Source organism: Nerophis lumbriciformis, linkage group LG14 (genome assembly GCF_033978685.3).
Source record: "Nerophis lumbriciformis linkage group LG14, RoL_Nlum_v2.1, whole genome shotgun sequence".
Lineage (NCBI taxonomy): Eukaryota > Metazoa > Chordata > Actinopteri > Syngnathiformes > Syngnathidae > Nerophis > Nerophis lumbriciformis.
The window spans coordinates 42,382,355-42,395,222 of record NC_084561.2 but is presented as its reverse complement, the minus strand read 5'-3'; the positions used below and the strand labels follow the sequence as shown (position 1 = coordinate 42,395,222).

The 12,868-nt window shown below is 39.5% G+C and overlaps 1 protein-coding gene across 1 annotated transcript; it reads left to right on the top strand.

The window, feature by feature from the left end:
- The first annotated feature begins 372 nt into the window (after positions 1–372).
- LOC133616745 (E3 ubiquitin-protein ligase RNF14-like) lies at positions 373–12,439 on the top strand. The gene is made up of 7 exons (XM_061976330.2): positions 373–589; positions 751–881; positions 969–1,643; positions 1,706–1,784; positions 6,535–6,738; positions 11,308–11,480; positions 11,570–12,439. The coding sequence occupies exons 1-7, from the start codon at positions 442–444 to the stop codon at positions 11,702–11,704; spliced, it is 1,545 nt and encodes a 514-aa protein (XP_061832314.2). The 5' UTR covers positions 373–441; the 3' UTR covers positions 11,705–12,439.
- The last annotated feature ends 429 nt before the right edge of the window (positions 12,440–12,868 follow it).

Below are 12,868 nucleotides of genomic sequence, written 5' to 3'. Positions count from 1 at the left end.
ATAAGGTTCTGCTTTGACGAGCTACTGTGGAATGGCAGCACTTTAGAAAGCAATCAATGTTATTCATCAAGTTTTATACCAGGAACATTACTGAATCTAGGAAACGGCTTGAGACAGCAGCATGAATTGCATAGTGATAGTGTCTTTTATTCTCATACAGATAATGAAACTTGAGATAAATATCATTATATGATTCTCTGGTTTTTACAACAAAAGCTAATAACAAAAAATGTTTTGATAATGGCACCAGTGTGGCTCATGAATGTATGATTTGAAGTCATTGCCAGTAGTTGCTGAGGCTTCCTGCTTCTTGCATCAGACTGATGAGTCACTGGTAGGACGGACAACTGGAGCAGGCCACATTGTTGTTATTGTTTTGGACTAAATGCCTTGCAGAGAGGAGGTATTGCAAGGTGTTTGCCAGTCATTTCCACTGCAGGTATGGATCTGGAGGAGCAAGAAAACGAGCTACTTGCTATTCATAGCATTCTGAGTTCAGAGGAGTTTGTCCGGCACGGACTTAGGACTGCCGGGGAAATAAGAGTGTTGACTGAACTGCCCTCTGGCTTCCTGGTGGCACTCGGAGAAGGTAAACAAATCATTCTCGTTCAAAAGTTATTGACTTCCTGTAATGTGAGGACATGAAGTATCAGGTCTCGTGTTTCTTGGTTTGCAGACAGTACGACTCAGTAAAAAAAAAACAGTGAATCAGATTTCCCAAGAACATGTGTCATGTTTGCTTTGTCAAAGGTGACACCCTGAAGCAGCACGAGATATCATTCCTTCCAGCGTTGCATCTGGCCTTTGAGTTCCCGGAGGATTATCCCTCCTCATCCCCTCCCTCCTTCACTCTCTGCTGTATCTGGCTGACACACAACCAGGTAAGCAGCATTACACACCTGTGTGTGTGTGTGTGTGTGGATTTGTTTACATGGATCACATCAGCCATTTCCCCTGCGTCTCTCCAGCTTGCTTCTTTGGGGGCTCACCTCATTGATCTCTATCAAGCCACTGGAGGTGACGTGGTGCTCTTTTCCTGGGTACAGTTTCTAAGGGAGGATACTCTCGGATTCCTCAACATTTGTTCTCTGCTGGAACTCCCCAATGAACGCAGCAGCCCCTACAACAGCGAGGACACAATTTCCGCCTCCATCCCGGAAACCAATCAAATCCCACTCATCTCAGGGTCCAAAGACGTCGAACGTTGTCACCTTTCAGATAATTTGATGGACAATAGTCATGAAGACTCTCGAGGAGCGGTAGCCCCCGAGTCCTGCAAATCCCGTAAGGATTCTTCCATCCTGCTTGGTGAAGAAGAAGCAAGTTTAAAAGGAGCTGGAAACGCTTCTTCTTCCAACCAACCAGTCTTTGATCTCTCCCTGACTCCAGCACAAGCTCTTATGTCTGAGATATTGGTCCACGATGCAGCTCAGACACACAAGGTTTTCCAAAGCACAGTTTTTGATTGCTCAGTGTGTTTTCTGAGCTACCTGGGTTCCGAGTGTGTACGGATACAAGAGTGTGGCCATGTCTTCTGCCAGGCCTGTCTGGCTGAGTTCTGTAAGCTCCGGATAACCGAGGGAAATGTCCATGGCGTCACCTGCGCTCAGGCAGGCTGCAAAGCTTTCCCCACACCTGACCAGGTAAAATAATTTGCTTATTTTCTAATGATGTTGTATTATTCTGAACAACTTTCATTTGGAAGGTGGAGAGTCTGGTGGGGGAGGAACTGTTTAGACGCTATGACCGACTTCTTCTGCAGTCTACTCTGGACTGTATGGCAGGTGTGTGATTTAAATGGTAAATGGGTTCTACTTGTATAGCGCTTTTCTACCTTCAAGGTACTCAAAGCGTTTTGACACTATTTCCACATTCACCCATTCACACACTGATGGCCGGGGCTGCCATGCAAGGCCCGAAACACGACCCATCAGGAGCAAGGGTGAAGTGTCTTGCTCAAGGACACAACGGACGTGACGAGGTTGGTAGAAAGTGGGGATCGAACCAGGAACCCTCAGGTTGCTGGCACGGCCACTCTTCCACCCACGCCACGGTTAAATGTAATAACAGCAAATTGGACAATTACTGAGTAATCAACCTGAGTTTGGATCACATGTTACCAATTAATACCATATATGCTACGAACAATGGGAAACCGGGCTTTCTGCTCCGCCGCTCCCAGTCTGTGGAACGCTCTCCCTGACCACCTGAGGGCACCACAGACTGTGGATGCTTTTAAAAAAGGCTTAAAAAACCTTTTCTTTTTTTTTAAAGCCTTTTTTTTTAGATGTATGCATACTAGTTCTAGCTATTTGGCTGTTTTATTTATTTATTTATTTTTTATTTTTATTTTTATTTTTATTTTTATTTTTATTTTTATTTTTATTTTTATTTTTATTTTTATTTTTATTTTTATTTTTATTTTTTTAATACACTGTAGCACTTTGAGGTTGTTTAAAAAAAAAGCCTCTTTTTTAAAGATATATGCATACTAGTTCTAGCTATTTGACTGTTCCAGTTTTTATTTTTATTTTTTATTTTTATTTTATTTTTTTTAATACACTGTAGCACTTTGAGGTTGTTTACTCAAATGTCATATTCGCAGTTTTGGGGTCTGGGCTATGCAAAAAACCCCCACAAATGTCCACTCATTGTCAGGATGATGGAACAGAATTATCTTGCGCTTTTTAAGACACTCAAAGCACTTTACAGTAAAAACTGAGAACCCATCATTCATTTACGCGACAAAACGGTGGTAAGCTACATTTCTACATTATCGCCAAAAAACAATATTATTGTAAGCATCACTTTGAGGTCAAAATAATCATTATTGTCGTCATAATATGTATTACTAATAATGCAAGTATTCCATTCAAACTTTTATTTCGCATTGTCGTATTTTTACCGTTGTAATTGGATGGTCAAGAACTCGTATTTGTCCTAAGTAAGTAAACAAACTGCCAGTAAAATGGACTTTCAATCTCTGTTAGCAAAAACCGCACTTATTATTGAACATATGGAAATGAAGTATTTACCTTGGTTGGGAAAACTGATTTGGGTGGTTTGTTTTGTTGTTTTTTTGTTGCCATCACGTTCCAACAAATTAGACGTGCTTATTCTCATGACGGACATCTGGCTTTGCAATATTATCTATTCCTCCATGTTTCTGTTACTTAGTGGCGCTTGTTACTAGCAAGTTGTGACTGTAGCGAGGCTCTGTCAGTGCATCCTGTGTGTGTATAAGCTAACTCAGTGTTTTTCAACCTTATTTGAGCCAAGGCACATTTTTTGCGTTGAAAAAATGCGGAGGCACACCACCAGCAGAAATCATTAAAAAACGAAACTCAGTTGACAGTAAAAAGTCGTTGTCGCAATTGTTGGATATGACTTTAAACCATAACTAACCATGCATGACTATAGCTCTTGTCTCAAAGTAGGTGTACTGTCACCACCTGTCACATCACGCCGTGACTTATTTTGACTTGTTTTGCTGTTCTCCTGTGTGTAGTGTTTTATATCTTGTCTTGTGCTCCTATTTTGGTGGCTTTTTCTCTTTTTATGGTATTTTCCTGTAGCAGTTTCATGTCTTCCTTTGAGCGATATTTCCCGCATATACTTTGTTTTAGCCGTCAAGAATATTTCAGTTGTTTTTATCCTTCGTTGTGGGGACGTTGTTGATTGTCATGTCATGTCATGTACATTGTGGACGCCGTCTTTGCTCCAGAGTAAGTCTTTGCAGTTGTCCAGCATTCTGTTTTTGTTTGCTTTGTCGTCAGTTCAGTTTTCGTTTGATTCTGTAACAGCCTTTCCTAAGCTTCAATGCCTTTTCTTAGGTGCACTCACCTTTTGTTTATTTTTGGTTTAAGCTTTAGACACCTTTTTACCTTAGTTGCGTTCGGACCAGTTGTTCCTCCCAGGGAATTCAAGCGGCTGGTCGCTCCCAAGCTCTTTATGACAGTACAGCTGAGTAGAAGAACCACCAGAGACAGAATAGGTATTTTGTAATTTTATCTCCAAAGCTCTGGAAATATAATGAGACTAGTCCAGCATAGAACATTCAATCGCGCAGCTAAAATGGTCTGATCTAAAATATAGAAACCTTCTCTTCTATCAAGTCTCTCTCCCTCCCACCCTCGTTGTCTTGTCTTTCCAGCCCAAACACATGCCCATTGTCCTCCGCAGCTGGACACAAGAACAGATAAGGAGAAGGAGTATCTCTCCTCCTTACATTCCAAAGTCAAGGTTAGCACACAGTATTTGCAGACAACCAAAAGACCACAATTGGAAGAAAAGCACTAGCTGTTTTGTAATATCCATCCATCCATTTTCTACCGCTTATTCCCTTTGGGGTCGCGGGGGGCGCTGGAGCCTAGCTCAGCTACAATCGGGCGGAAGGCGGGGTACACCCTGGACAAGTCGCCACCTCATCGCAGGGTAATATGATTAGGAAAATAAAGAAGTAACACTTAAATACGGATATATGTAAATATCTGCCTCCGACACCTGCACACTGCCTCCCGCTGTTCCTGACATCTACAAAGCAATTAGCTACCGGCCGCCACCTACTGATATGGAAGAGTATTACACGGTTACTCTGCCGAGCTCTAGACAGCACCGACACTCAACAACAACACATCATTTGCAGACAGGCCCGGCCCTAACCAATCTGGCGCCCTAGGCAAGATTTTAGATGGCGCCCCTCCCCACATCGGCAGTGAAGTGTATATACTCACAAGAACCCGAATAGCTTTGTCTTTGACCTTTTTTTTTTTTACTTACAACTATACCTAATATATAAAGGGGTGGAAAAGTGACTATTACCTGCAGGGCAAACATTAGCTAACCAGAAGGCAATAACAATGTAAACAAAAAACACCTGCTTAAAAGATCTAATGCAAACATTTATATGCACGTACAACACTTAGAACTTTTAGCATATCAGTATGTGGAATTAAATGATGGAATGGATTAAGTAAAGAAGTTAAAAATTGTACTGATATGATCCAGTTTAAGAGGTTGTTCAAAATAATAGTGCTTACAGAGTACAAAGAAGGAGAACTATGAGAAATACTTTCAACCTTATTGAAAATAAGATATTCTTCATCTCAGTATGTTAATAATGACTGAATTAATTAATTAATTACATATTACAAAACTGTTGTATACTAATTCATAGATGTTATTTTATCATATAAAAAGGTCAGTAAATGATTATATATATTTGTAAACGCTTTGAAGTGGGAAAGGGGTAGGATTAAATAAGCTTTGCTTCTTCCTACTCCTTTTCGGGCATGATGTCAAATGAAATGATATGAAATTGTGTGATGTATTATGATGTAAGTGTGTTCATGTTCGAAATAAACTAAAAAAAAAGAAAGAAATGTCCCTGAGGAATGTAAGGTGGGAGTACTGTAATTACCTAACGTTACATTATTATTTTCCATAACAATTTAGCCCCCTCCACAATATTAACCCGACGTTAAAACAGAACTAGCTATTTATTGATTAGCAATTGCCGAATCATGTAGCATTAGCTTAATGCTAAAAAGCCAGGTTACTATCACATTCTGTAACAGACAAATAATTTCATGTAGGCTAACGTTACATTATTATTTTCCATAACAATTTAGCCCCCTCCACAATATTAACCCGACGTTAAAACGGAACTAGCTATTTATTGATTAGCAATTGCCGAATCATGTAGCATTAGCTTAATGCTAAAAAGCCAGGTTACTATCACATTCTGTAACAGACAAATAATTTCATGTAGGCTAACGTTACCTACCTGCTACCTCTGTCTTTTCTCGTTTCTCCTCCTCTTCTTTTCTCTTTTTTCTACCCTGGGCACCTGACAGTTTTGGCATCTTGTGTTGATTTTTTGATGTGGTGACGTCCAAAAAGAGTCATGATACAGGAAGGGAGGGGGGGGGGGGGGGGGGGGGGGCGTAATGTTGTAACAAATAATATTTCTATTAAATAGGCTTTACTTTGCATTTTAATTAACGTGGGATTATTTTTTGTATTTAGAAATAATAGTACCAACTTATTTTTTCTTTTTTTTTTTTTTTTTTCTCCAACATTTGTGGCACTGGCGTGGCGCCCCCTGATGGACGGCGCCCTTAGCATTTGCCTATACGGCCTATGCCACGGGCCGGCCCTGTTTGCAGACTATAATTACTGGTTTGCAAAAAATATTTTTAACCCAAATAGGTGAAATTAGACCAGACCCACAATTAAACGCAGCTGTCTAAAAGCGCGATACAAAGAAAACAAACACACAGACATGGAAATGTATCGATGCCAGCAAAGTTATCAAGTTAATTGTCATTTACCATTTGATTCATTGATTTATTGACCAGGCCTGCTGGCATTGAGTAAAAACACAAATGTACCAAATGCATGTGTTCATCTTCCAGAATGATATCAGCCTTATAATCTGCAGACGTGCACATCTGGCAGGTTGTTTTTGTTGCAGATGATGAGCAGATAAGCAAGTAAGTCGTAACTTGTATGTGTCATGTGGTGTTTCTTCAGATGTCATTTACTGTCCACGGACCACCTGTGGATCGCCGGTCATTCTGGAAGAAGCCAGCAGGGTGGCGCTCTGCTCTGTCTGTGGCTTTTCCTTCTGTGTTACCTGCAAGAAGACTTACCATGGAAGATATGACTGCAGGGTGAGGGGGAAGCCTAAAACAGAGGACCCACAGCAAGGCGATGTAGACCTCCCCCAGTCAGTTGGTAGGTTCTAGACTATTTTTGGGAAGTTTCAGTTTTTATAATTCCATTTTTATACTGTGACTAGAACTAACAGCGGACCTTTTCCACAGCAGATACAGGTAAAAGCCAGTAAATTAGAATATTTTGAAAAACTTGATTTATTTCAGTAATTGCATTCAAAAGGTGTAACTTGTACATTATATTTATTCATTGCACACAGACTGATGCATTCAAATGTTTATTTCATTTAATTTTGATGATTTGAAGTGGCAACAAATGAAAATCCAAAATTCCGTGTGTCACAAGATTAGAATATTACTTAAGGCTAATACAAAAAAGGGATTTTTAGAAATGTTGGCCAACTGAAAAGTATGAAAATGAAAAATATGAGCATGTACAATACTCAATACTTGGTTGGAGCTCCTTTTGCCTCAATTACTGCGTTAATGCGGCGTGGCATGGAGTCGATGAGTTTCTGGCACTGCTCAGGTGTTATGAGAGCCCAGGTTGCTCTGATAGTGGCCTTCAACTCTTCTGCGTTTTTGGGTCTGGCATTCTGCATCTTCCTTTTCACAATACCCCACAGATTTTCTATGGGGCTAAGGTCAGGGGAGTTGGCGGGCCAATTTAGAACAGAAATACCATGGTCCGTAAACCAGGCACGGGTAGATTTTGCGCTGTGTGCAGGCGCCAAGTCCTGTTGGAACTTGAAATCTCCATCTCCATAGAGCAGGTCAGCAGCAGGAAGCATGAAGTGCTCTAAAACTTGCTGGTAGACGGCTGCGTTGACCCTGGATCTCAGGAAACAGAGTGGACCGACACCAGCAGATGACATGGCACCCCAAACCATCACTGATGGTGGAAACTTTACACTAGACTTCAGGCAACGTGGATCCTGTGCCTCTCCTGTCTTCCTCCAGACTCTGGGACCTCGATTTCCAAAGGAAATGCAAAATTTGCATGGTTGGGTGATGGTTTGGGTTGCCATGTCATCTGCTGGTGTCGGTCCACGTACATGTACATGCTCATATTTTTCATTTTCATACTTTTCAGTTGGCCAACATTTCTAAAAATCCCTTTTTTGTATTAGCCTTAAGTAATATTCTAATTTTGTGACACACGGAATTTTGGATTTTCATTTGTTGCCACTTCAAATCATCAAAATTAAATGAAATAAACATTTGAATGCATCAGTCTGTGTGCAATGAATAAATATAATGTACAAGTTACACCTTTTGAATGCAATTACTGAAATAAATCAAGTTTTTCAAAATATTCTAATTTACTGGCTTTTACCTGTAATTGTTTATTTTATAGTGTCAAGCCTGCAAGTAGCAAATAGTCCACAACTCAACGTGTCCTTTGCAGTGGGTGTTGGTTTTTTGAGAGTACACATTCCGAGAAAAAAATTGCGTATATAACAAATAGTGTAAATAACAGTGTCGAATGTACAGTCGTGGTCAAAAGTTTACATACACTTGTCATGGCTGTCTTGAGTTTCCAATCATTTCTACAACCCTTATTTTTGTGTGATGTAGTGATTGGAGCACATACTTGTTGGTCACAAAAAACATTCATGAAGTTTGCTTCTTTTATGAACTTATTATGGGTCTACTGAAAATGTGAGGGTCAAAAGTATACATACAGCAATGTTAATATTTGCTTACAATGAAACAAAAATGTAACTGTTTGGCCACAATACCCAGCAATATGTTTGGAGGAGAAAAGGGGAGGTCTTTAATCCCAGGAACACCATTCCTACCGTTAAGCATGGTGGTGGTAGTATTATGCTCTGGGCCTGTTTTGCTGCCAATGGAACTGGTGCTTTACAGAGAGTAAATGGGACAATGAAAAAGGAAGATTAGCTCCAAATTCTTCAAGACAACCTATAATCCCGGAGGTTGGGTCTTGGGCGCAATGACCCCAAACACACATCAAAAGTGGTAAAGGAATGGCTAAATCAGGTCACAAAAAACATTCATGAAGTTTGCTTCTTTTATGAATTTATTATGGGTCTACTGAAAATGGGTCAAAAGTATACATACAGCAATGTTAATATTTGCTTACATGTCCCTTGGCAAGTTTACCTGCAATAAGGCGCTTTTGGTAGCCATCCACAAGCTTCTGCTTGAATTTTTGACCACTCCTCTTGACAAAATTGGTGCAGTTCAGCTAAATGTGTTGGTTTTCTGACATGGACTTGTTTCTTCAGCATTGTCCACACGTTTAAGTCAGGACTTTGGGAAGGCCATTCTAAAACCTTCATTCCAGCCTGATTTAGCCATTCCTTTACCACTTTTGACGTGTGCTTGGGGTCATTGTCCTGTTGGAACACCCAACTGCGCCCAAGACCCAACCTCCGGGCTGATGATTTTAGCTTGTCCTGAAGAATTTGGAGCTAATCCTCCTTTTTCATTGTCCCATTTACTCTCTGTAAAGCACCAGTTCCATTGGCAGCAAAACAGGCCCAGAGCATAATACTACCACCACCATGCTTGACGGTAGGAGTTGTGTTCCTGGGATCCTCCAAACGTATTGATGGTATTGTGGCCAAACAGCTTAATTTTCACATGGACGATGATAAGACCTTCTGGAGGAATGTTCAAATATTCTCCCAAATTGTGTTTGTCATTGTTGTTTAGTGTGATTTCACTATATGGCACATGTTTATGACAGTGTTGGCATTGTTCATACAGCCTCCCTTAGTGTGACATGTATGGCTGTTGAGTAAGTATGCCCTTCATTCACTCGAGTGAAGTGTGTTCAAAGTCAAGATGATGGATTTCATGGTTCATGACCAGGCATAATGACCAGCTATTGTCTGTCCGCACCTCTTTCTATATAGTATTTGCATACCTGCCAACTACTCCGGTTTTCCCGTAATTAGTACGGTTTTCATCAACCTATTCCGGGTTACGGTTGCAGTGATAAAAAATACGGTTTTTCATTAATTAAAATTTTTTTTTTTTTTAAAGTTTTATTCACGAAATCGCGTAACAACAATGACAATCGACACTGCTTCCCGTAACTTCCTATCGAGCCATTCCGAATGCCATGCGCGAGGCTATTTATAGCACCGCTGCCAAGCACGAGTTTCCAAACGAGCGAACGATCATGGAATCAGCCGGAAAAAAATCGCAAACGAGTCTTAAACCGAAAAGAAAACTGCAGTCATTCCGTGAAGAATATTCAAAAGCTTATCCGGGAATAATTATCCGTTCCAAAAAGGGTGAAAACTACGCGAATTGCACCTTGTGCAGACAAGATTTTTCGATCGGACACGGAGGAATTAGCGATGTAAAAGACCACGTTGGGACAAAAAAACACAAGTCTAATGCCGTTGCTAGCGATACAAGTGGAAAACTTTCAACGTTTTTCGTCGCCCAAACAGATTCTTTGGATGTGATAAATGCCGAAGTTTTATTTACGGAGGCAATAATTGAGCATGGACTTCCAATCGCACTGGCTGATCACATGGGACAGTTAAATGTTTGTAATGCAACCTTTAAAAATCATTACGCGGTGATCGCGGTCCCAAAAATAAACTTTTCTTGCATGATAATGTCCAGAAAAACTCGCTTTATATTACTATAGAGTCCTTTTAACGAATGAGTTTGATGGTTTATCACAAACCTTAAATGAAAGAAGTCCTTTGTTCTTCTGCACCATGCATGCGCTTTGGCCTTGCTTCGTGTTTGGTGCGCAATCTTGTCGGCTGTATTTCACAGCACGTCTTTGACAACTTGAAGTGGCATAAAACATTTAAAACAAGTCCAAGTTGAAGAAATCTTGTTAAATGTTGACAGCATAACTACCAAAATACAGAAGTATGTCCTTAATATTTTTGCAGTGCTATTTCTGCTGAAAAGTTAAAATGATTACATTAGAGATGTGATGTGCCACTTTTCAAGTGTCTGATGGCTTAAATTAATTTTCATGAATTTTTCATATTTTGAATTCTTTTGAAAGGCTTACAAAAAAACTACATTTGAATTGTAATTCCATGCTATTGACAGGACTATTAATTTTAATGAAGTTAGCTTACCATGTTTACAGTATGATAATTGTGATAGAAATGTGAATTTTAGGCACAGAATATATTTTACAATTGAACAAGGCAGTAGATTATACAAGCTTGGACAGAAAGTTAATAATGACACCAATTTTTTTTTTAATGGAATTGTTTAGTACTGTTTTACCATTTGTTTACTGTAAAAAGTGTTTATACTTTCAATTAACAAATTGAAGTCTTGTGAAAGGTTGACAGGATAACTGGCATTAACTGTCAAAATAATTTCAAACTATTGAAGTTAGCTTACAGAATAAACATGTCAATCAACCCATATGATTTTTGCTGTAATATTTTTGTTTTGAAAAGTCACTGTGACTGATAGAAAAGTGATGGTTTTAGCAACATTTTAACCTGTCTGAATGCAATCAATCATTTTGCGTCGGGGGGCGAACCCTGAACCCCCCACCAGGACTTTGTCCTGGACCTACCGGGGCCTGCGGCCCTTGGACCCTGGCTACTAGGTTTTTCTGATTTCAAATGTTGGCAGGTATGTATTTGTAATATTGTGTGTGTCTCAGCGGGTAAGACGGCTCTCTGGGATGACTATACCAGTGGAAGTAAACAAAGAAAGCGCCTGCTCGAGAGCAGGTATGGTCGAAGAAGTATTTTGGGCCATTTGGAGAACTCCCTTTCCGAGGACTGGATTGCTGCCAACAGCAAACAATGTCCGTACTGCTTCTGCAAAATACAGGTACTGTTCATGTTGTACCTTCCTGTCCTGTGTCTTTTATCCCAAAAAAAGAAAACACATTTTAAATCACGCGTGTGTTTGTGTTGCAGAAAGACAAAGGGTGCAATGTGATGACGTGCGCCAAGTGCCAGCGATCGTTCTGCTGGGCCTGCTTGGGAAAGCTTTCGTTTCGCAATATTAGCCATCACTTTGCGGAGTGTGTACAGTTCCAGTACCACCTCTGACCAACAGTCTCAGGAGGGACACGTTTTTGCTCACAAAGTAGGCCATAAATAGCCTTGCCAACTCCCTGAAAAGAACAATAAGGGACACCTTGTAAGGCAAGTAGACCTGATTTCTTATGTTATTTGTGTGAAAGGAGTTTTATACTATCTGCAAACGCTGAATAAAGTCAACTGGACCTCATTCAGAAGAGTCCATTCGCATCCATGAAACCTTTTTGGAATATATGACCTGATGACTGACAATCTACATCAGGGATGACCAAACCCTTGAATGCAGCACAAAATCAATTTCAGTAAGCAATCAGTCTGACTGTGCTGGTGTCTTCATGTTCAATTTAAATACTCATGGGTCTGATAGGTAGCAAGTTATCACCATCTTGAGGACAATGTGAGAAACTCGGGTTACTTGAAATTTCAAGCACATCATTTACTTATACAACCCAATCCAAATCATTCAAAGTTGACTTATATAGCCCTTAATCACGAGTGTCTCAAAGGGCTGCACAAGCCACAACGACATCCTCGGTACAGATCCCACATCAGGGCAAGGAAAAACTCAACCCAATGGGAACAACGAGAAACCTTGGAAGGGACCGCAGATGTGTAATTGTTTCTTTGTCAGATGTTAAGGTGGCTTTATTAAATAGTGTCTAGCAGGACCAATAATCAGCATTTCAGTTTTCTTAGCGTTAAGATGCAAAAAGTTGCTGGACATCCATTCTTTAATTTCATTAAGACACGCCTCCAGGCATACTTGCCAACCTTGAGACCTCCGATTTCGGGAGGTGGGGGGGGAGGGGGCGTGGTTGGGGCGGGGGCGTGGTTAAGAGGGGAGGAGTATATTTACAGCTAGAATTCACCAAGTCAAGTATTTCATCTATATATATATATATATATATATATATATATATATATATATATATATATATATATATAAGATATACTTGACTTTCAGTTAATTTTAGCTGTATATATATATATATATATATTTATTTTATTATATATATGTATATATATATATATATATATATATATATATATATTTTTTTTTTATAATTTTTTTTTTTTTAATATATATATATATATATATATATATATATATTTATCTTATTATATATGTATATATATATTTATTTTATTATATATATATATATGTATATATAT

Bases quoted from the DNA above. Each gene is read 5' to 3' on its own strand.
- LOC133616745 (XM_061976330.2), top strand. From the start codon at position 442: ATGGATCTGGAGGAGCAAGAAAACGAGCTACTTGCTATTCATAGCATT. The intron at 590-750 runs GTAAACAAATCA...GCTTTGTCAAAG, and splicing joins CCTGGTGGCACTCGGAGAAG to GTGACACCCTGAAGCAGCAC. The intron at 11,481-11,569 runs GTACTGTTCATG...TTTGTGTTGCAG, and splicing joins ACTGCTTCTGCAAAATACAG to AAAGACAAAGGGTGCAATGT.